The sequence below is a fragment of the Lissotriton helveticus genome, chromosome 8, assembly GCF_964261635.1.
Source record: "Lissotriton helveticus chromosome 8, aLisHel1.1, whole genome shotgun sequence".
Classification (NCBI taxonomy): domain Eukaryota; kingdom Metazoa; phylum Chordata; class Amphibia; order Caudata; family Salamandridae; genus Lissotriton; species Lissotriton helveticus.
In genome coordinates this window covers 742,139,322-742,164,827 of record NC_136069.1, presented here as the reverse complement: position 1 = coordinate 742,164,827, position 25,506 = coordinate 742,139,322, and the positions used below count along the sequence as shown (strand labels likewise).

Genomic DNA, 25,506 nt, shown 5'->3' with positions numbered 1-25,506 from the left:
GAACTAAAAGCAGCCCTAACCGATTCTGTTGGGATTGGACTCGGGCAAACAAGGCAACATAATCTGCATGCTGATGGGCTGCCCCAGATTTCTTAAGCTTTTTTTGCCAAGGGTTGCTTATGAGTGTTTTGAGTGTGTTGGCTACTTCCGCCTACTCTTCCTATTCTCTCACTATATTCAGGTAGCAGGACTGGCAGTGCAATGGACGGGGTTTTAAGCCATTTACTAGGGGGTTGAATAGCAGATTAAAAATCTGGAGGGACAGTACTGGGCGATTTTTCAGGGTCCTTCCTTTCTTCACTCTGCCCAGGCGCCTGCAAACTAGCAACACAGTCCGAACTGGAGCTAGTAGCAGGATATTCACTGGTAATTATAGCTGTGCCAGAGGGGGTTAACCCCGAAATATTATTAGTACAACATGATAAGGACTGCTCCACACTTAGTATTTGTTTTTCCAAAGGCCCCATTGCTCCTGTGATATAATTCAAGATAGAAAAAGGAAGGTGTCCATTATTCAGGGGTTTAGCAGCACCGCTTGGGTGTTTCCTTTTGCCCATGTTCAAAAAAATAAGAATGGAACCAAGTTAGATGATAAAACAATAATTTAGTTGCATCAAAATCATAGAATCACAAAAAAGAAAACCCAATGTCAGTATGTTAAATTCAATGGCAAAGAGCACCCAATGAGTCTTAAATAGTTCAGTTGGAATGGAACAGCCGGGTGACACTTACTTAGTGAAGAGTTCAACACAAAACGCTGCAGCTCCTTATATCATGTCAAATGAATAAGACCGAGGGGGGTGGCCCTGCCCTGCCTCTTCCTGTTTGCCCGGGCGCAGCCCGCGCTGCAGTCCCGTTGGCGCTTTTTTTAAGCGCTTGATGAAGTGCAGGCTCTTCCCTCCTGGTTGTGGTCAGAATTCTGGGGCTTGGAGTCCCCCACCAGGCAGTAAAGGCAGCATTAGCAGGCAATAAAAGCAAAGAAAGCAACAATAAACAATATAACAGTGCGTGCAATCGCCCTTGGGGTATATGGCATACAGCTTGTGAGTGTTTAGTAGGGTCAATGGTGGTGGTGGGCTCATATAACCAGTAGAACAGGAGGTAGTGGTTAGTCAGTGCCCATATGAAAGGGGAGGCCATGGAGGTGAGCACTAGCTTACATTAATTGGAATGGGGATGATGAGGTTACATAAGTGGTACCCAGCATAGTATATAGAGGTGAAATGTGTCACATCCCAAGTAGGGGAGAGCCCCTGGTAGCATGGGTCAAAAGTGTGGTGATACATGAATACCAATATCCTCTGAATCCAGTCAAAGGTGGTTCCCAAGGGGAACAGTACGTAGGGTGGTCTTAACCCAGCAATTAATTAGCCATCTGTGGGATGATCATTATGAAGAGTGGTGAACTGCCTCATGAGTCAGAGTTGGATTCACTGTCCAGTGACAAACTAAAGCTGATGATCGGGTGGCTGGACATGACGGTAGTTGCTGACAAAATTGCAGCATTCCGGCCTTCCAAGGAACACTGTGGGGATGGAGCTGTGCTTCTCCCTTCATGATGGAGTGGTCACCAATGCTGGTTCCGAGGTGGGCACTGAGTTTTTGGTGTCGTTGATTGTGAGGTCTTCAGGATTTAGGGAAGTGTCATTCTACTCAGTCCCATGACTCTTTAAGAACATCAAAGAAGTAAGTCTTCTGCTCATGGATCACTTTGAGCTTGACTGGGACCAAGAGGCCATAGGTGAGGCCGGCAGTACTTAGTTGACATTTGACTGCTTGAAAGGAGGCTTGTTTGCACTGTTCAGCAAGCGTATAATCAGAGAATGCAGAGATACGGGTGTTATCCATTAGGATGGCTGCCTTTTGACTTGCCTTACAGAGGATTAGATCCCTATCCTTGTAGTTCAGAAAGAGAGCAACAAATGTTCTGGCAGCGCTCCTGGGGATGGCCTCCTCATTGGAATGTAGTGTGCCTCTTCCACTGTGAACAATTCAGACAGGTCAACAGGCCCCACCCTGGCACGCAGCTAATCTTCAATGTTTTGTGTGGCGTTGGGGCCTTCGGCTCCTTTCAGCAGGCCAATAATTCTGGTATTATTACGGTGTGGACAGCCCTCTGCATCTTCTGTGCATTCCTGTAGCATTTCAACCTGTCACTGAAGGAGAGCTATTGTGGTTGTCTGTTCTTTCTGCCAAGGAGTCAAAAAGAGACTATAGTTTCAGTCATTCTGACCATGTCACTCAATTTCTTATGCTCATCTTTTAGGATACTGAAATCTGTGGTGAGTGCGCCACATCGCTGTTCGATGGCCATTCTTGAGTCATGAATTTCCTGTAATATGACATCTACTGTGTCTACTGAGAGGCCTATTAGTGTTGGTGGCATACAATCCTCTGGTGACACCATGGATGAACATTCAGAGAGGGTAAAGGGAGCGGGTAGGTGCTCTGGTGCTTTGATTGTTCTGGCCCAGATGTGACCCATTTTGTTTTCGGATGGTAGAGGTGGTTTGTGTGGGCAAGAGGGAATAATGTCTTGGTACACCTTGAGTAAGATAATTCACTACAGCAATGCATGCAGCCAGGGAGCAGCACCAGGGTATTCAGTCAAAAGAGCAGTGTGGATAGGAGGGCCCATTTTTGATAATGCCATGTCTTCAGGTGCCTGGAATCGTATTTCTTACAATCTCTGAAGAGGGAGTGATGGAAGTCAGTGAAGTGGCGTGACACAATTCATATTTATGGTCCTCAGGTTATCAGCAGGCGTGGCCGGTTCAGATAAGAGTGGTAGGGCAGTGCTGTAGGGCGGGGCGGGCTGCGGGATGTTGACAGACGATGGAATGGGGAAAACGCAAATTTAAAATGAATAAAAATACTTACCTAGCAATTGCGGCATCTGCGAGTCTGCAATGCTGCAAATGCAAGGTAAGTGTTTTTTATTTTTTTTATTTTCCCCATTTTGTCTATTGACTTCACCCCCTGCCACGCCCACTGCTCTTACCTGAACCGGCAGCGCCTGGTTATCAGGTATAGTGTAAATGGGGAAGCCGCACCCTGTCATAGGTCCCCCGTGTGTTCAGAGATTAGATGACAGCTCAAGTGCTTACTTTGGGCACAGCAGGTAAGTAGCAGCTAGCTGCATCACCACTGGTATGGGCCTGGTATGGGGAGGTCCATCAGCCCTTGTAGGGTTGATGAAGGTGCCACCCATAGTTCAGAGTTAGAGGCAGGCCACCTGCATATGGTAAACCACAATTATTGCTAGAGAAGCCTGCACTATGGGAGTACTGTGGCACTAAATATCACTTTGCATGGTGGGTTGTTCGGGGGTGCAGTGAGTGCTGGGCCTCCATGTCAGGCATTATGGGGGAGGAGGGACAATGGAGCACTCTAGCCCTGCACCAGCGTATCGCTTCATCTTACAGTCTTTTTTGGCTTAGTCCTCATGGCTTCTGGCAGCTTGGCCTGACTTGCATTATGATTATGCCGCCTTTGATGTCACCTTGACCTGCTTAAGTTGCCCTTGCCATATCATGGGCTGGCCAGGTCCCAAAGTTTGGTCCACCAGGTCTCCACCGCTGGTTGGACCCCAAAATCAGTGGGACTTGTCCAGAATGACCAGGGCAAGGCTCTCTGTCACAACACTCAGAGGCCCTTGGTCCTACTTTCTTGAGACAGGTGCCATGGGCCTGGACAGTTGTGCGTGTCAGCAGTGTGGCAGGGAGAGCTCTAACGGCGGCTCCCAGTGTGCGGTAACAGCGTCTCCCTGCAGCCGCAAGCCCCCGGCGGTAAGCCACCCCACAATCAGGACCGATCCTGTTTGAGCACTCCTAGATGTTAGTTAATGCTCCCCAGACACAGGAATTGGCGGGGGAGATTCAGGAGGGCAGTCGGGCTGAGACAGGATTCCGCTTATGAATTGTCTATATAGTTAGATATCCGGGCCAGGCCCAGGAGCTCAGCCATTATGCTACCACCATCTTCAGCCATTAGCCACGCCCCCATTTTTATAGGCTACTTTATGTTTCTTACTCCACGTTTCTTTTCTCTTTTCTCACCTCTATCTACATCTATCAACACAAACTGAATATTGTCTCTCTTAATGTAAAAGATCTCCGGCATCCAGTCAAATGGTATAAAAATCAATGCTGATTTATGTTTTCTCCAAGAAAGTCATATTCATGATCAGACATTACATTCTATTTCTAATGGATGGATAGGCAACATTGTATCATTATCAGCTGTTGGAGTTGACAACCTTTTTCACACAAATCTCATGCACAATTGTTGAATCACCATAATGACTCAGATGGAGATTTATTTATGCCCAAATTAGAATTGATGAACATATTCTTAATCTAGTTAACATATATGCTCGAACACTAGATGACCCTTCCTTCTGGAAAAAATATCACTACTGAACTTGTTAAACTAGATACTAACCCTCTAATGACTGGGGGAGACTTTAATCTGATTCCGGATACACTGTTAGATTGTTCTGCTATTTTCAAATTTAGACCCAATAATTCTTCTCACTTGTTGAAGTTTATATTTCTCTATTCCTAAATTGGTTGAATTTTGGAGAGTAGCGCATCCTACTACTAAGGGATTTACTTTTTATTCAAATGAACATTCTACTTTTTCTAGGATTGACTACCTCTTGACATTTCTGTAGTATGATTAGGCATTCAACCATTGATGGTATTACAATTTCTGACCATGCTTTAATCTCCTTTTCCTTGATACTAAATAAAAATTGTTCTCCTAAAGCTCAATGGAGAATGAACTCTGACATTGTTTTTATCCAACTAATTCTGCCAAACTTTCCACTGCCAATACAACAACTTTTTACACAATAACCGTGATGACACCACTAAAATGATTAACTTGGATGTACCAATGCGAGGTGTCACAATATCCCTTATGACTCATGAAAAAACAAACTTTTAATTCTAACCTCTCTATAGTAGAAAAACAACTGATTTAGAAAGACTTTTTATCTCTTCACGAGATGACCAATATAAAACGAAACATCCAAAATTACGATATGAATATAATACTCTACTAACTAAAAGGGCAGGTTTGGTCATCTCTAAAGAAAAATCAAATAACCATTTTAACTCATGTAAATCTGGATGACTCTTAGCCAACTATTTACGTATTAAAAAAGATATTAAGAAACCTGATGGAATTTTGCTACTTAAAACAGAAGAGAAAGCACTAGAATTCTTATGATTCTACTCTTTCCTTTATAAGAAGTGTGCAGATAACCCTAATAATATTCTGAAACTTTTCGACAAGGTTGCCATTTACCTCAGATTTCGACTGCTGATAGAACCAAATTAGAAAATCCAATTGACATTTAAACACAAATCACCCCTATTCTCCTGTTTATTGAATTCCAGGTAAACTCTACAGCATATGGCTCTTTTAAAGAAGCTATTATTATTGTTTTTCTGAAACCAGGCAAGGACCCTACTCTGGCTTCCAATTATCGTCCTATCTTTCTCATTACCCAGGATTGTGCCATTTACGCCAAAATACTAGGAACCGGAATAACACCTTTAGTGAATTCTATTATGCAACCAGACCAAACAGGTTTTATGAATGGTAACTTGCTGCACATATCACCGTACTTTTGTGTCATATCAGATCTTCGGCTGATAAAATCCAATGTCCAGGGGGTGTATTAACATTCTTTTTTTGGAGTTTTATATTGCGCAAACCCAACCTGAAGGTATCAGAGTGCTTTACATGAGCACCAGTTGCATTACAAATGGACACATTCATGTTTTTAGGCACAGGGAGATTAAGTGATTTGCCCAGAAGCACAGGATGCTTGACCCTCCAGCTAGCCTCAAACCTGGTTCCCAGCTTCAGAGTCAGCTGCTCTAGCTGTTAAGCCACATCCACTCTTCATTAGATGCTGAAAATTAGTAAATTCTCAATTCCTGTTTCGCACATTAGAAGCTTTTCATTTTGTTCCCAATTTTATAAGGTTAAAACATTACATTCCTTTTCCTCTACTTTTAATCGACATAGAAGTAATAGACTAGATTGTCCATTATCTTCCTTTTGTTTTTAATTGCCATTGACCCTCTCGCATGCTCTTTCTGGAATAATACCGACTATAATGGAATTGTTTCAGAGAATACTATTGTCAAAGTTTCAGCATATGCTGACGATGTGTTATTATACGCCAATGATCCAGCTACATCAGTTTCTATTACATTACATGTTATTCATCAATACACTACTATTTCTAGTTATTCTCTAAACATAAAAAAATCAGAAATCTTGCCACTAAATATATGATGCACTCCCACTACGATGGGAGATACACACATTCTATGGAACTCTACTAAAATACCTAAGTATTACGTTCTCTCCTTCTATCAAACCTACAATTGAAATCAAGTGTTCCAAGATGCTTACCAACACAAAAAATCTTAATAAATGGTTAACACATCACTTCAATAGGTGGGGATGTATTGAAGCAAATAAAATGGTTATTACTCCCTAAATTCAATCCACATTATCAATGTTACCAATTTATTTTCCCTCCACTTTCTTTACTAAAGTACACAAATTATTTTAGAAGTTCATCTGGAATAACAAACCTGCTCTCATTGACATTAAATAACACAAGTTCCTAAAAAAGATGGTGTGGTTGGATTACCTGATCTCTAAAAATATCATTATGCCTTCCTAATTGCCAAAGCTTGTTATGGTTTCAAGTTATTGACCCTATATATGCTCCTAAATGGCGCTTATTAGAACACAGGGCCTCATTTACAAGGCTTTGGTGCAGAGCAGCGCAGCGCAGCACAGCAAGGAATTTTGTGGCGCTGCCCTGTGTCAAAAGAAAAGGGCAAAAATGCACGGTATCTATGAAACACAGCGCATTCCTGTCCATTTCCCCCACGCTGGCGCACAATGTGCTGCCGTGCGCCAGCGCAGGCACCCTTGCGCCATGGTGCAAGGGTGTGTGCGTTCAAGGGGTAATTGTTTTTGGGCAGTACGGGACATCTTCCTGCACAAAAACAATCACGAGGGGTGTTTTCCTCTTCCTATGTGTGCTGCAGAATGCAGCACACATAGAAATAGGAAGAAAAATTGAGAAATATGGCTAATTCTCCTCATTGTGCCTCCCCAACTCCACCCTTGGGGACGCATTAGAATCTGATGCCTTCCCAGGTTTACAATTCCTCATAAATCTGCGAATGCTTCAAATTCCATGAGTGTTGCTTTATAAACACCCACCGCAACACCCATGGAATTCCCCTTTCACATAGTCTTCTGCGTGAAAGGAGCACATATTTACAAGGCCATGAAAAACCTTGCAAAGTAGCTTTGCGTGACCTGGTAAATATGCTGTGGCACATTGTGCCACCAGAGCATCAAAAAAGTGGTGCTCCGGTGGCGCAAAAGTGCCACTAGAGGCCTTGTAAATTAGGCCCACAATCTTTTAAAACCCTTTCCTTTTCCTGCCTTCTTAACCTTGGCAATCGCTAAGGTCAGTAAAATCTCTCCCAACCTGCATGCCTCTAAACGTGCACTACCATCATTTCATTACTAATTTCATATCAATATCAGGGAGTTTACAACATATACTTTATGATTGTCCTCCTATTTTTAATTTCTGGACTGAAGAATAGAATATTATTGTACAGAGTTTTCAACTTCAAGATCCTTATCATTCAATATACGTATTTATAAATCTTGTGCTTTTAAAACTCTTGCTTACTGGAAGCTTTTTGATTTCCTTTTATCTACTGCAGTTAAATTGATCACTTAAAATTGGAAAGATGAAAGTTTATTATCTATTAATGCTTGTTGGGACTTGATAAATGTTCTCAGACATGGTCACTATTCACTATTATGTGCTCGTAAGTATTCTTCTTTGCTTGTCTCTATGATTCTGCTTACTCCATACTCCTATATTAATAGCTCTAATGTATTATATTGCCTACAAAAAGTTCTGCTTCTTTTCATTATAGTCTGTATATGTTTTTATTTTGGTTGTCATCATTATTATACTAATATGATAATGTAAGTTATGGTTCTCATTCTTAAGTATTTCTATGGTTTTTGCTCCTTACAGTTATGGTACTACTTTTGTATTTTCTTCATTATTTGTTCTAATAAAAGTCAATTAAAAACTTTTGCACAAAAAATTATTAAATGGCTTCTTTACTTTGCACAGGTTACTTTCTTTCAAATTCTTATTATTTCTCACCTACCTCCCAACTCAGGGGTCAATTCCGATGTCAATCGGAAGGGCTTCGAATTACGTTCAGGTTTGCCGAATCCGATCCGCAGCCCTTCTTTCCAACCAACTCGTTCCCAGTTGTGAATGACCAAGTACGATGCCTGGAAACTGTTAGGGCTGACCGAATTGGTTCCGAAAGGCATTCGGACAGGTCAAGCCTTTCCGGAGCTGATTCGTACAGCTATATGGACTTGGTTTCCAAACGAGCAAGTACGATGACTGATTCAGGTAGCCTTTCTGAATTGGTATTCCCGGAATGAAACAGCTACCGGAATCGGTATTCGAGGGCCCGTAGCAGGCCCCCTTTCTTCAACGGGAGCCTGTGTTCACATTCAGAACACAGGTTCCTATTGAAGTCATTGGGAGTCCGACCAAATTGAACCAGGTGCATTCGGATGCATCGTACTTGTCAGGTCAGACTCCCCCGATCCGAGTCGTAGGGAATGCATTCGGAACCGAATCAGTCCGCATGCCTTCCGAACAAGATCAGTTTAGAGCCCATATTCTTTTATCTTTTACACAACAGTACACCTGAAACTGTTTTTATTTCCCATTTCTCTTTTACTTTTTCAATCAATTTGTATCTTTTATTTAATTTTCGTTTTGTTCTTTTAACCACTTCATTGAATAAAGTTGTTTTTCTAAGCAAATGTTTCCAACTATATACCTATTACCTTTGTAGCAACATGGTCTCTGTTTCTCAAAGAAATAAATAATTCTATTGTCTGAGATTAATTACCTCAAATTGTTGTAGATTAACTAATTTGTGGAATTCACAAAAAGTCTCCAGGTTACATAAACAAAACAGGCAACAGGCTTAGGCTTGTGGGATTGTACACAGTCCAGAATAGAACATGGGAATAAACATCATATTAGTGTAACACAATTTTTTAGATATTAGGCTTCTTGTGGTGAACCCCATACCCTACACCCTACCAATGTTGAGGATCTCCTGTTCCCCATTCCACCCTGGAGGAGGCTTCTATCCTGCCCTCATCAGCACCTCATTTCTGATCTTTTCTAGGGTTGGAAGTAGTCAGAAAGGAGTTTATAATACCCACAGAATTCCTGTCCTGTGAGCAGATCTATTCACATGAGTAAATCCTCTTATGAGTGCAAACCAAACGTTATAGAATCCAAAATGTGGTTTTATGCTTCTAAAACATGGCTATTTGCATGTGTGAGACACGCCTACACGCATAAATAGTTTTATGAGAGGATCTCTATTTATTTCCCTACATATGTATATGTATTGAATAATAGAAAATGAGGTTCCTAGCATTATTTCCACAATGTTTTGTTAAAGTTGGTTCTTGGACTGAAAGGCTGGCTCTACCTTGTGGCATAGCCTCAAACTGGTTATGCCTTACATAACTGCATTTGATGCCTTTAACCTTTAATCTTTAACCTCAAATAACATTTAGGAAAGAACCGTGCATTCTCAGATCTTCGAAACCAGTTGGTATGTACCCTTGGGCTTAAAAGAAGTCTGTATTGGCTTCTAGGGTGCTGAGGCCCTAGCCTGCTTGTTACACACCTTGGGCCTGATTCACAATCATTGGTGCATGAGTAGGTCTGACCTACTTTTGTGGTACCCATAGCTTACTCATGAATTTAAAGAGTAAGCTAGAAGTACTCCTGGCTTACACCTGGATTTCAGGAGCAATGCAAAATTAAGACACAGCACCAGTGGCATATCTTACTGCAAACTTTGCTTTTTGTAACCAAGATAGAATTTTCCTATCAAAGGTATTACGCTAATTTTTATTCTATACTTCAGTTTTGAAATACGACCTGCTGAATATTGTCTAGCCCAATATAGCGTGAAGCGCTTACATTCTCTCAAGCTCCCTTTCATGAATGTTCCTACTTTTTGTCCATATATTGATCATGAAACCTTGATTCAAAAATTAGGTTGAATCGGCTGAGAGCTGATGTTCAATCAAGTGATTTCCTCTGCAACTCAAATATTAATGGAGTGCTCAATATTTAGCATCTTATTTATCCAGTATGCTGATTATAATTAAAAAGATATAATGACTTGTTACCAATCCTCACGCTAATGTGATAACTATTATTATAAATGTCTATGATTAAATATAATCAATACATGTTCAAACAAAATGCATGCCTATTGCAGTGATTCAGCATTGACCTGGACATGACTCAAAAACCCTTAACAAATTAGAATAAATATTAAAATATTTAAAGCCTACTGGAATATTCTTCATTGTTATCAGACTAGAACCGCAAAGAAAAATTGCGTCAGTGTAGGACGAGGACTAGGTCGCTCCTGCCCGAAAAAGCCCTGTGGAGGTCAATTAGGCAAGAAAAGGAATTGTTTGTCTGGCAATGATATTCGTCCCTTTCCTGCTCTCGTGGGAACTGTTCCTCGTTCGAGACTGTGATTGAGGACCCCGGCTGACTGATTTGTCTTCCTTTGGTGCCTCCAGATGCTACTCACAAGGCTCCAACGTTCCCTGCTACAGTGTTTCAGGGGAGGCGGCAGTAAACCCGAAACAGTCAGGATGCCGGGCCAAGGAGTGAAGAAACCCGAGGAGAACACTGGATCATAAGGGGGGCTTCCTTCCTCCTCCTCCTCCTCCTCCTCCACCCAGGATACCAGGATACCAGTAAGGGGGTGGGGGAAAACAAAATCAAGTAGGGGCTGTGGATGAAACAGGGCATAAGGCTGTTTGCACTGAGAGGGACACCAGGACCCGACCAGGAAAGACTGGGATACATGGTCAATCTTTAATCCCTACTCTGTTTTCGGGCAGTAGCAGAACAACAGCAGTGCATCCCAAGCTGAGTAAGGGGTAAGGGGGTGCCATAACCAGCGGACAGATCAAGGAAAGATTGCTCCTCCCCGGGAGACCAATTGGACTTGGGAGTACTGATTGTCCCAGCCCTGCGCAGAAGGAGGCAGTGAGCCCCACTGATGGCTCTAAAATTAACTCTATTAATGGTGGTGAGGGTTTGATAGCGATAGCCCCTCGAGATAGCCATGGATTTAGGTGAAACCGCTAATAGAGATGGCTCCAACAAGGCGTGCAAAAATGAAGATCAGGATTGAGATGATCACGACCAGACACAAGTGCCAAGGGGATCGAAACAATAGTTACAGGTCAGCAAAGGGCCTCTAATGGAAATGGTGCAGGACTTCCTCTGGAGAAGGCGTAAGAGAGGGGGAAGGTGGAAAATGAGCTATCACCATGCATAGCTAAGTCTCCTGATACTGGGGATACATTTTGTTCATTAACGGATGAGTCAGACCTGTTGAATATTGGGGAATTGTCATTCTCCCTAACCGATGATCCAGTCTCAGATTTGTCCTCTAGTGCCATCCCGGAAGAATCTACCTTAGCTACACAGAACTAACGGTCGGAGGGAAGATCTCGGGGAAAGAAAAAGAAGGACAAGAAAGGGTGAGCAAGTGGAGAAACATTTAAAGGCAGTAGTGAGGATGGACCATCGGGCAATCTTCACTGGGACAATTGTGCTTCACAAATAGCGTTCTCTGGGGGGGGGGGCTTGAAAGATCTGCCAAAGATACCACTTTGGGAACATCGGATACTCAACTGCAAACCACCTCGGTTGAGGGATCTCTAGCAACAATTCTGCAAACCATAAGGCAAGTTAAAGATGAAACCCGGAGCTCAAGTCGTCGAGCGAGGCTTTCTACCAAGAAGCTGCATGGGACTGTGAACAAAATTAATAAAACCTGCTCTGACATTGCTGGCAGATTGACTATGGTGGAGGAACGCACTGAGCATTCAGAGTCTGATGTCTGGACACTAAAAGCAGAAGAAGCTTCCGAGGCCACAACGAAGGTCGATCTCTTATGGAAATTGGAAGAATATGAGAACAGGCAGAGTCACAATAATGTGAGAGTCCTAGGGATACCTGAAGGGGTGGAGAGCTCTGATTTATGTGCTTATATCATCTTTCTCTTCAAAGGCGCCTTCCTGGAGAAAACTCATTGGGATTGGAATAAAGAGATTGAACGTGCCCATAGGTTCCCCTTAATTATGGAAAAATCTCGATCCAGTGATGCTGAAAGATCCCGGGCGATCCTGGTATATTTTGGGAACTTTCTGTTGCAGCAAGAAAATGTATGACCAAGCCTGTCCCAACTCAAGGAAGATCTTCAGGGATGTGTTGTTCTTTGTAAAACCTCACTTCGCCCATGCCACAGTAGAAAGGCGATGGTAGCTGAGACAATTGTTTATTCCTTTCCAGCAACGAGGAGCGTAAGTCTTTCTGCTAAATCCTGCTTGTCTAAAAGTGACTTACAAACGACAAACACGAAGCTTTACTTCAGAAATCATTGCCCAGGAATATCTGAAAGAGATAGTGGGAGAAAGCACTGGTAAAATATAGGTCAGTTAGAACAGTTTGTGATACCTGCTCCTTATTTTCTGGAGACATATGGCATAAATTGGTTTTTTTCCCAGGGATTATTTAGCTCGATAGTTAGTTTAAGAGCTTTTTCTCTATGATTATCTTCTGATTTTCATATTTTCTTTGTTTACCTAAAGGGGGGCATGGGTTAGGAGCGACCAGAGATGCATTCTTGCATAGGCGCTATCCTTATGGCTCTCGACCTGATTGCTTTGGTGGTGGTGGGGGCGGCGGGTGGGGGCTGTGGGAGGGGGAGGTCAGGTGTAGGAAGGGAGGGGGCTACATGGGAGGACATCTGGGTATATAAGAAACAATAAGAAAAGCACAGAAAGAGATAAAACCGCCTAGGATGGGAAGATTATTATTTTTGTTGTTGGCTGGGGGCAAAATACATAGTATGATATGCAAGAAGGGCCATAGGAAACTGGATCAATGAATAAACTAAGAATCGCTACAGTGAACATCTGCAGCCTTAATGATAAAAACTAAAGAGCCAGGGTCACCTTGGAATTGCAAGCTTTGGAGGCGGATATACTTTGTCTCCAAGAGACCCACATTGAGGGAGCACAGCTGTCATTATTAGGTACGCTGGGTTTTAAACTAATTGCTGGCACACGGCAAAGAACACAAACTTGTCGGGTGGCAGTTCTTGCCGAAAGAGATTTAGTTAATTTTTTTTCACATATTAGTACAGATAGTCGGGAGAGATGGGTGATTTTGGAATTTCAATCTAATAAGTGCATCTTTACACTGTGTTCTTTATATGGGCCAATTCTTGATGATTCTGGGCTTTACGACTGGTTAAACAACAAACTGGTGTCTTGGCCAGCTCCCATCATTTTATGTGGAGATCTTAACATCAAATTCAAATTCAAAATACTTTATTCGGTTAAAAAGACAAAAATAACCATAAAAGTAGCATATAGAAAATACAGTTTACACAGGGAGTCATGTATTCATTTTTTAAAATACCTATGTACAATAAGGAGGTTAGTTCATTAAAATCGATTTACGACATTTAAAAATAGATTTAAAAAATTCACCCATTGAGGCTACCATAAAAACAGTTTCCAGTTTCTGGCACTCTAAAAACGCTAAGCGACATCTTCGTAGATTTAAGTCTTTAAGAATCGGGATGATACATTTCTTTCGCGCAAAGGTATAAAATTTACAAAAGAATAAAATATGAATATCAGACTGTGGGGAAACATCATCACATGGGCAAAAGGGTAATTCTTTCAACCAACAATTCATCACGGGAAAAGACAAGACTCTAAAAACAATATTGAGTCTAAATCGGGTTAAAAGGAAACGTTCGTGATTGGACATATATAGGGACAGGTATGGCTGTAGTTTATCTCCGCATAAAATATCCTGATGGGCAGAGACAGTCTTTTTCCTTGCCTCCTCTAAATGTCTTTTATCCCTGAGATGAGCAATACACAGATTTTTCAAGTCTCTTCTCGATATGTATGCCATAGTTGGTGGGTCCTCAAAATATTGAACACAATTCATTTCACTGAGAAAGTCCTTGACATAACATATCCATTTAGAATCATTAATATTGTCCAATACTAAAACGTCCTTTAAAATAGCCCGATTAACCAAACATTCATCATTTGTCCACACCCTATGCCATAGGAGGATGGGTTGAATCTTAATAGTATCAGTAACATAAATTACTCCCAACTCAACATGGCAGATCATAGTTGCAGTACTTTCAGGTACAGACAGGATGTGGCGTAAAAATTTATTTTCCATGGTTTGAATTGTGCTAATGTTAGAGTAACCCCACAGCCCTGATCCATAGGTAGCAACTGCTAAGCAAGTTGCCCTATAAATAGTTAAAATCTCTTTTATGGGTTTTTTCCCTAGTTTTCTCATGAAACATTTTAAGGCCATAATAGTTTTGGAAAACAACAAAGATCTAGCCTGGATTGCACTAGTCCATGAACCACTTTCGTGGAACAGAATTCCCAAATAGGGAAAAGTGGAGGTTTTTTCCAGGGGATTGGAATTTATAAAAATAGGTTTCAAACGCTTGTTTGATCTCGGCCCACAAAACATGGACAGTGTTTTTGAACAATTTATTTTTAGATCTAAACCAAGCATGAAACTATTAAAAGAGGAAACCAAAATTTGTAACGCCATTGGGGTTCGTGCCATCAAAACGGCATAGTCCGCGTACATCAAGGCTGGGACAGGCCTTCCACCCACCATAGGCATGTCCCTACCCTCCTGCACGAGTCGTTTCTCAAAGCCATTTATGTATAGCAAGAATAAAAATGGGGCTAAAACACACCCCTGGCGTACACCCCGGCCAATCCCAAACTGTCTTGTGCATTCACCATTTTTCCCAAAACGGACACTTGCATTGGCCCCGGAATATAGATCTCGCAAGAAGCAGATAATAGCATTGTCAACCCCCAATTCGGTCATAATTGACCACAATTTACTGTGTGAAACACAGTCAAAAGCTGACGATAAGTCAACAAATGTGAGGTATAGACGTTGTTTTTTAACTGCTACATACTTCTGCTGCAGGATTAACAGATTCAATCCCTGCTCTATAGTTCCTAAACCTCTTTGAAACCCAAATTGGAAATCACATAACACCCCGTTCTCTTCTGACCAGATTCGCAATTTGTCTAAAACAACTCTCCCTAAAATTTTAATTGAGGAGTCCAATAAAGAAATTGGCCTATAACACATGCAATTCTGCCTGTCACCTTTCTTGAATATCGGGACTATAATTGATGTAAGCCAGGTAGGAACTAAGCCCTTAGCCAGAGCAACATTAAAAAGCTGGACAAGCAAAGGCCCCCATAGATCAGTATTGGCCTTGTAGAGATCTGCTGGTATGCCATCTGGTCCAGCCGCCTTACCCCCTTTGGTTGCCTTTAAGCTCGCCAGAACTTCGGGCAAGGTTACGACCAGGACTTTAGTTGAATCTATGTTTGGGCACATAGAGTCCTGACTTGTGTCACGGACTGGTTCCACAGCCTTATAGAGCGAGGAAAAGTGCGCCACCCACTCATCTTCAGGGATGGCGATTTCCATCCGCGCCTTTTTTTCATACAGTAACGGGGTATTAATTACCCTCCAAAAAGCTGCCGGATCCTTTGATTGTGACGCCTCGCATAGATCGTCCCAGGCCTCTTTCCTTATTGCCACCTTCCTATCCTTCAATGCTATGTTATAGTCCCTCCTCAGGATTCTAATTTGATTTACATCCCGTGGTCTTTTATGGATCGCTTGTCTGAGCTTTGATAGGGCACTGGTACATTTATTATCAAACCATTTTCTATTGTGCTTTAGGGAGTTTTTCTTTGCAACCCACAACGCCTCCTTGATTGCAATAGAAATAGTATAAAAATTATTTAAAATTTCATTACTGTCAGCATGCTCGTTCAGGCAGGTCAAAAAATTACTCCTGCACTTATTCACTAATTTAGATAAAAAATCTGCCGGGACCACTCTACTCCATTTAAGACTATATCCATTTTGGGTACCTAAAATCACGTCCGGCGCCTTGGTATTGGGACCTGCTACATGGTCCACAAGAGAAAATAAATTCTCCATTTTTAGTACCTGTGGGTAGTGGTCACTTAGTGGTAAGTGCATGATACTAGAACTAATCAGTCTGCCCGCCGAGCTAGTTGTACAGAGACTAAAATCAATAATGGTCGAAGCCCCCCGCCCCACAAAAGTTGGACCAAATGGCATTGTGTGGTGGGCTAACTCATTCGTAAAACCCAAATCAAAATTAAAAATCATCTCATTCAATGAATCACCTAGAAGGGTATGTTCAAAATGCGTCAAGCTAATGTCCTGCTCCAACATCAAACCGCAAATACCCTTCTGACCCTTTTTGCACAAAGAGCAATTAAAATCACCCCCCCATAATACCATGACTTCACCCTTTTTTTCCTCAAGAGTATTCTGTATATCTGCACTTATGTTAACAAAAACATCCTTAATTACGCTACTTGAACAGTTATTGTAAAAGTTAAAAAGAACAATCGTTGGACCCTTCCTTGTATCAATGACAATTTTCTGGTAATAACTGGAACCAGGAAGAAAAGTAATTTTATCAGTAACTAGGAGATTCGATATATACACGGAGAGTCCCCCCTTTGGTCTTCCGTGTACTCCTCCCACTGCAGGTGTAAAATAAGTTCTGTAACCATTTAGATGTATTGCTGCGGTGGTCCAGGTTTCTTGTAAGGCTAATATACCCACATCAGCAATAACATTACACCAGGACGGATTTAGAATTTTCTGCTTTAAACCTGCCACATTCCAAAAAACAACCTTACAATAATCTTCTGTAAGTGGCTCTTCAACAGTAGCTCCAGTAACACCACTGAGGCTCCCTGATATAGACGCATCCTCCCCATGAATTTCTAGTGGCTCAACATATGACTCCTGAGTCTCGACATGCCCCAATGGTTTTATAGGCCCCAAATCTACAGATTTGGAAGGCCTCAAGGCCTCATTTTTGATCGTTGGGAGTCAATCCACCGCTTCCAAGCAGTCGAATCGATTAAAACACGGGAAGATCGGAGGGAATTGTGGATTACCTAACCAACCTTGGTCAAAACTCTGTGGTCGAAAGTGAGGGGACCTCGATCTATATTTCACTACATTCCAACCATCCTCACCTCTCCCTCCACCTTGCGTGTTATAGTAATTACTATCGGGAGCCCAACCCATATTACCTCCTTGATGTCTGTTGTCCCTAGTCCAGCTCCACCTATTATCAGGGTGTTCGCCCTCAGGATAAAAATAAGATAATCCCCTAGCCGTAACAGAGAGACCATGATTTCTAGGGGGTCTTGTAGTAATGTATTTAGCAGTCAATGGGTTCTCAAATGTTATTACCACACAGTCGCCGTGTGTCCTTTTTTTGTTATAACCAATCCATGGGGCCCTTTCAACCATCAAAATATTACTTTTTACTGCTGGCGGGAGAGGGTAATTATCATTTAGCCAATGGATGGTTTTATTTACAAGTCCACCATTATTTTCATTAGAATTATCATTTAATTGGGGGACTCCTGTAAGGACCACAACGTATGGTGCGGCTTTTGGGGGTAAATGTATATTTCTACGCACATCCCGTTTTTTAGACTTATCTTTATCCTTATCATGTGGTGGTTTAGGAGTTTCTTGGACTGGGACTACTATATCAATCTGGGCAGGAGTTTTAGGGGTTGGTATAGTTTTTGGCAGTGATTTGGTAGTAGCTACATTTTTGACAGCTGGTGGCGGCCTAGTCATTTGATTTTTCCCAGATGGAATTTTGTTATCCAGATTGAAGCTAGGGGCACTTATATCTTTATGGATGTTTTTTAATATAGTTTCCAAGCACCGTAGCCTAACCTCGATTGGTTCGAGGAGAGTCTTCAACATGGCCAGGATGTTATTATTAGCCATATTTAGGCTACAGTTGCCCTCACTACCTTCATCTAGATTCGTAACAGCGCCGCTTAAATCCAAGATATCCTCAAGACTGCTATCTGAGATGGTATCATCCGGGAGACTCAGTGGTAAACCAGCATTAGCGTGAAGAGTTAACCCATTATCACTAGTGTGAAGCACTCTATTAGTATTCACATTCAGTGGCAGAACTTCTAAATTGGCCGGGTCTGCATTCTTACTAATATCTACCTTTCTCCCTTGGCTCCTGTTAGATTTTACAGTTTTTTGAGTATTAATCTTTTGTTTAGGGATCGCCCCCTCCTTCAAACCCCTTTGTGTTGAATCACTAGCTATAGTTAAAATATCAGTCTCCTTTTCAACTGAAGTGCTAGTCACAAGCAGAGAAAGATTAGGTGTAGCCTCCAGGTCCTCCTGTGAGCCTGGGGCGACTTGACCCCTATCGTTCTGTACATTTCTAGGATTTCCCAGAGCAGAAACATTGTTCGGAGTACGAGCTTTAGCGATAAGACCTAGGGAGGATCGTCTCGCTGCAGCTAGGTCCTGGGACACCCTCCTATCCATAATTACTATCCCTTCATCAATTAAAGCATTTGTCCGAACAATAAAGTCATCCAGAGTACCAGTCAGTTTCTTTACAGCAGCAGCCCTGCTTCTAGTTTCCGGGCAGCTCATGTCAGTAACCCCAGAAGTACCTGGAAGTAAGGCAGGAGATATGTATAGCTAAAAGAACAGTTGGTCCCAGAAAGTCAGACTCCTGAAGGATACGATTGCGAAAACTACAGGTGGGTGACCTACTTACAGTTCTGTTGAGACCATATCCATGGAAGTCAATGAGGCAGAGTTTCTGGCCCAGGCCCGGCTCCTCTGGCCTCTGAGGGCCACAGAGGGCCCGCCCTTTGCCCGGGCTTAGCCCCGGGCGTCCCGCTCGCGTCCCGCGACGCGGGGGTTGCTGCGCTTTATGCTCCCCGTTGGCGCTCTCTGTGCGCAAGCCGCGTCGCTCTGACGCGCCGCCGCGAGGCCTGCCGGGATTTGTGGTCTCCCGGAGCGGCGGCGCGGAGTCCGGTACCTCTGGACTCTTGGCGGTGGCGGCGGTGTCTCCTGCGTCTCCTGCGGCTCTTAATCACCCCCAATGTGACTCTCGGCGGTGGCGGCAAGGGTGAGTAGGTTTCCCCCGCTCTGCCGGGGTTGCTGCGCTTTATGCTCCCCGTTGGCGCTCTCTGTGCGCAAGCCGCGTCGCTCTGACGCGCCGCCGCGAGGCCTGCCGGGATTTGTGGTCTCCCGGAGCGGCGGCGCGGAGTCCGGTACCTCTGGACTCTTGGCGGTGGCGGCGGTGTCTCCTGCGTCTCCTGCGGCTCTTAATCACCCCCAATGTGACTCTCGGCGGTGGCGGCAAGGGTGAGTAGGTTTCCCCCGCTCTGCCGGGGTTGCTGCGCTTTATGCTCCCCGTTGGCGCTCTCTGTGCGCAAGCCGCGTCGCTCTGACGCGCCGCCGCGAGGCCTGCCGGGATTTGTGGTCTCCCGGAGCGGCGGCGCGGAGTCCGGTACCTCTGGACTCTTGGCGGTGGCGGCGGTGTCTCCTGCGTCTCCTGCGGCTCTTAATCACCCCCAATGTGACTCTCGGCGGTGGCGGCAAGGGTGAGTAGGTTTCCCCCGCTCTGCCGGGGTTGCTGCGCTTTATGCTCCCCGTTGGCGCTCTCTGTGCGCAAGCCGCGTCGCTCTGACGCGCCGCCGCGAGGCCTGCCGGGATTTGTGGTCTCCCGGAGCGGCGGCGCGGAGTCCGGTACCTCTGGACTCTTGGCGGTGGCGGCGGTGTCTCCTGCGTCTCCTGCGGCTCTTAATCACCCCCAATGTGACTCTCGGCGGTGGCGGCAAGGGTGAGTAGGTTTCCCCCGCTCTGCCGGGGTTGCTGCGCTTTATGCTCCCCGTTGGCGCTCTCTGTGCGCAAGCCGCGTCGCTCTGACGCGCCGCCGCGAGGCCTGCCGGGATTTGTGGTCTCCCGGAGCGGCGGCGCGGAGTCCGGTACCTCTGGACTCTTGGCGGTGGCGGCGGTGTCTCCTGCGTCTCCTGCGGCTCTTAATCACCCCAATGTGACTCTCGGCGGTGGCGGCAAGGGTGAGTAGGTCATCAATTTGGCCAACAAGTGGTCGGCTGAGGAACCTTATAAATATTATGGTAGGACACCTAGGGTATTTCAGGTGCTTAAAAATATGTGTAAAGACTATACCCTGATGGATGTTTGGCAGTGTAGGAAGCCAACTGAACATGGTTTTACCTTTTTCTCATCACCCCATCACTCACATGCACGTCTCAACTTCTTTTTTGTTCCACATGCTATAATTCAAGATTGCGATATAGAACTCTTCCCCCGGGTCATATCTGACCACAATCTGTTAGTCTTGGTAGTTACGGAGGGGGTGTCTTGCAAAAGTGGTAGTGAATGGAGTTTTGAGCGGACACTACTGGTAAATGATGAATATGTGACTCTTATGAAAAATTGGATTCTGAGGTTCCTTAGTGAAAATTTGGGTGGCACCTCCCTGGAAATAGTGCGGGATACATTAAAAGCGGGGATTGGGGGAAACTCTCCAATTCTCGCTAACTAGGGTAAGGAAGGAGAAACAAAAGCTGCAAGAATTATATGCCCTATTAGCCCAGGAAGAAAAAAAATTAATAATGGATACACTACAGGGAGGGATTGTCAGGAAGCACAGATTGGAGTCATGAGGGCTAAAGCAACCATACATTATATTGCAATTAAAAAAACAGCAGCAAAATCTTTAGTTTGCAGTGAGCAAGTGTATGAAGTGGTGAACAAATGGGGTGCACGTTAGCCATAAGGACTCGGCAAAAGAACAGGCAGAATGCAGTTAGGGAAATAAGGGACCTAGATCAGACCATTGTTTCTGATCCTGCCGGGATAAGATCTGCATTTGAAAGATTCTACCAGAGATTGTACTTGGAGACTGGGGTGGGGGATCTGAAGGACTTTTCCAAATATTTAGATTCTAGCACAATCATGAAACTTGATGATGATGATGATCAGGCAGGGTTGGAGGGGACTCCCCCGTGGGAAGAGATCCTGACAGCTATCTCCTCATTGGTGACTTGGAAGGCCGCTGGGGAAGATGGGATTCCAATGAAATTCTATAAGACATTTGCATCAGAGCTTAGGGATTGCTTTGTGGAACTGTTCAAACATATATATGAAGGCAATGAACCTCCCCCTTCTTGGTCCATAGTGAAAATTGTGGTGTTCTCCCAAAAAAACAAATCTGTGAGAGAGCTTGGATCTTATAGGCCAATTATGCTTATTAACAGGGACACTAAAATGTGTTCTAAAATTCTAGCCTCTCGTTTGTCTCCTGTTGTTAGCAAAGTAGTGAGTGGATGGCGACATGGGTTCATACCCAGGAAAAGTACCACAGATCACATCAGGCAGGTAATACGTTATTCAATGCTGTTCAGATAGCAGGAGACCCTATGGCCTTCATTTTATTAGACGCCGAGGAGGCTTTTGACAGGGTCTCCTGGAGCTACTTGTGGAAAATACTTGCGCAAATCAACAGGGCCTGAATTTAGACAAGCACTCAATGCGCTTTATTATAAACTTGAGGCAAGGGTGTTTGTAGCTGGGGAACTCTCAGAGTCATTCTCAATTTTAAGAGGGACGAGGCAAGGCTGCCCCTGTTCCCCTTTGCTTTTTTCCCTATACATCGATCTGTTTGTTCGCAGACAAGAAGCTAACATAAGGATTTTCCCAATGAATACAATGGATGGTACACTAAAACACTTGCCTACGCGGACAACATCGCGGTGTTTACACCTGAGCCTGAGACTGCAATTTTGGAAATGGAGAAAGAAGCGGGGAAATTTGGACATATTTCAGGTTATTTGTTAAATAAGGACAAAACGGTAATCTTGGTTAACAGTATGCTGTCTTGGCAGAAACCACGAAGGGCCGTAAACGGGATATATCTGGGAGTCACTATCAGGCCTAACGTGCATTCTATTATCGGGGATAATTTTGAGCCTTTAATCGAAAAATCCAAGAAAGATCTGCAGAGACTCAATAACCTACACCTTTTCCTGTCAGGACGATATAGTGTCATTAAAATTATTTTTTTCCCTAAGATTCTTTATTTTTTTGGAGTGATCCCATTAGGAATAGGTAATTTATGGTTTAAGAAGCTAAATGAAATAATTTCACAATTCGTATGGGCCTATTCTAAACCCCGGTGAGGCATGACATTCTTGACACTCCCTAAGGACAGGGGAGGGTGGGGGCTCCCTATCTTAAAACTGTATTACTGGGCCACAGTGCTACAAAATCTTGTCCCTTTATTACAAGAGAAAGTCCATCGCATGCAGGTACTGTTTATTTCCCTTCCCCATTTGAGTTACTGATAGGTGAAGGGGCATGGGGGAATTCATGGAGGCAAATTTATATGACCTATTTCAAACGCGTTCATTTTAAGACCTTGCGGAATGCATTTGAGATTTGGTTTTCTGTGCGCAAACTGCTGGGTTTAGGTTGACTTATCTTCTACAACCCCCTGAGGGATCATCTAAATCTTCCAGGATGTTTTTCAGACATATATACAGCAAGGTGGGTTAATACTGGCTTAAACAAGATGGGTCTATTTTTCTCCTATGGGGCAATAAAGTCATTTCATGAAATCAGAGAAGAATTTGGGCTTACACATAAGGATTTTTTTAAAGTTTTACAAGTAAGGGATTTCCTCCTCCATGCAACTGGTGGGGCTATAGGGTTTGAACAGTGTAAATTGGTTGATGCTTTGGTAGCTGAGCATAAGCCATCAACAGGATTCATATACTCCTTTCCCAATAACTACATGAGGGATGATTTAGATAAGCACTCATGGAGATGGCAAGAACAACCGAACATCTCAGATGCCTCTTTTCGGGCATATTTTGCTCCTGCTCAGACATCATTTATTTCAGCTAAATTATGTGTTCAAAATTACAAAGCGTGTTTTAATTTATATTACGCTCCTAGTAAGATTATTAAATAGGGGGACGGTGAAGGCACCCGTTGCCCTAGATGTCATTTTAGGGGTGCTCATATTGTGCATATTTTTACTTCCTGTCCGACCCTATCAACTATCAAATCTCAGATTACTGATTTCCTGTCAAATAAACGAAATATTCCGATAAATCTATCCCCTGCTGTGATCCTCTTAGGAGTGTCTGAATTCGAGAGACCAACAAGAGGCAGACAGCTGATTTTTATTGTTATGACTGTTTTTCGTCTATGAATTGCTTCTGCCTGGCTAGATAGCAGCCCACCTTCGTTTCAACAGTGGCTAACAAGGGTGCTAGCTGTCTATAATTTAGAAAAGGCAACTTTCCTAAGGAAGGGGATTCGCAAAAAAAGAAAGGGATTGAGGAGGTTGGGTCCATTATTAGAATGGGTCGATAATAGGAGTTGCTGAGGCATGATGCACTTTAAGCTTGAGTTTATGTAAGCACTCTGGCACTTTACTGGCAGCTGGCAGCTTATAGCGTTGGTTATTTTTTACTTGTCTTTTCTGTTTCTATTCTCCTGCGGGTCTTTTAGGATTGATCTAACTAGGGTATGGCAACTGTGATTACATTATCTGGTATCTCACTGTGTAGTGGGGGGGTGACTGGGTGGGTATTTTTACTGGGGGTGAACTGAAAATGGTGGTCTTATCCTGCTGCGTTATGCATTAATTTGATGGCAAATGATAAAAAAATATATATTTTTAATAAGTTATCGGACTAGAATGCTGAGAAAGGCAGCCACTATTAAAAGTCATGGAACTGTTAGGCTCTTCGTGAAATGTGTAAATCAATATTTTTTTGTTTTCTTACTTGGCTTGCTTTTTGCTTTCTTTAATTCATTAAACAGACATATCAGAAATATTTCACAGTTCATATACTTAAATGGTACACAAAATATTATATGGGGAAATCCAACTAATATTTATTTTGTTCGTGCCAGGTGGTGGAGTACTCCTGGTGGAAACCATTTTGAACGAAGATAAAAGTGGACCTTTGACAGCCCAGTTGTATTCCTTGAATATGCTGGTACAAACAGAAGGAAAAGAGAGGACCGCGCTGGAGTACAATGAGCTTCTGGCCGCAGCTGGGTTTACGGACATTGAAGTTAGGACAACTGGAAAGATCTATGATGCAATATTAGGGAGAAAATGAAATATTCTCTTATTACTCTGTATCACTTTACCCTAGTGGGAGATCAGGCACTTTATCCTATATGTAATAATTTAAATATTAGATGTCATATAATGTATTATAGGTAAACTCCTCCCCATCTTATTGCTTACTGAATTGTATTTAAATTTGACAATTATGATAAAGCGGTCCAACTAACAACTAAAAGTGGAAAACTAAATATAATATTTAATACACTGCAATGATCATGTTGTGTCTCCTTATACTACCATCATATTTTGTAAACGTGTGACGTCATATGATATGAAACATTGTTCTAATGGGGTAATTGACATCCTGTGAAACTGAGGTAGGAAGAATTCACATTTAATATATAACTGAGTTGCTTAGTAACCTGGAATTGAAATATAAGTACAATTAGTGTACAACAGTTACAGTTGCCACAAATTTAATCTGTAAAAACATTGAGCCTAAGTATGCATATAGCCGTGTAAGATTCCTTATTAGTTATGAAGGAACATGAGTGTTATTGCCGGCAATTCCCCTTCTCCTCCCTCCTCCCAACTTCCTAATTTGTTAAACAATTTTTCCAGTATGGCAAAGTGAGCAAAGGGCCCAAGTCTGGTCATACCCGTTACACCTATGGCATTGTACTAAGGAAAACAGAAATGTGTTGGGTGGCATACTTGCAAAACAATTCTTATCTCCATCTAGAGTAGCATTGTGGGTCTTGAATACATCCCAAGTGATCCCCAGCACCTGAGATGAATGAAACATTTCTTCTCACACTTTGTTGTTTGCCGTAATAAATATCCTAAGTGTGATGGGCATAACCTAGACATAGGTACTGTGCATACTGTGACACAGGACTCAAGCTATAATTCACTGATAATCCCCAAGTAGACTGACACCAATATGGAGTTGCTTGTGCTCCTGTCTGGAAAGGCACCTGGTCTGGCAGTTTGGGCTAGACCTTTCTTATGGAACCAGACTGATTAGTATATGACTGGTCTCTGTCTTGAGTGGTATAGTGGGCCAAAATCAGTAGTCCGCCCCTAAAGGAGTTCCCAGCTTCCTGCCATACAGAAACAGAGGCCAGGAAAGTCAGAAAACAAGACAAAACGAAATAAAGAAAAGGAATTATAGAGACCTGTCTACATGTCTCTGTCCAGCCAGAATCTGGCGTAACTATCTGCAAGGACGCAGAAA

General features: G+C 43.0%; 1 protein-coding gene across 1 annotated transcript in view; it reads left to right on the top strand.

Moving 5' to 3' along the window:
- The window catches only part of ASMT (acetylserotonin O-methyltransferase), a 298,115-nt gene extending 273,611 nt beyond the window's left edge, over positions 1-24,504 (top strand). The window contains exon 7 of the mRNA XM_078656057.1: positions 24,107-24,504. Coding sequence (XP_078512183.1) covers positions 24,107-24,318 — 212 coding nt within the window. The 3' untranslated portion in view covers positions 24,319-24,504. The remainder of the gene's footprint in view (positions 1-24,106) is intronic.
- The last annotated feature ends 1,002 nt before the right edge of the window (positions 24,505-25,506 follow it).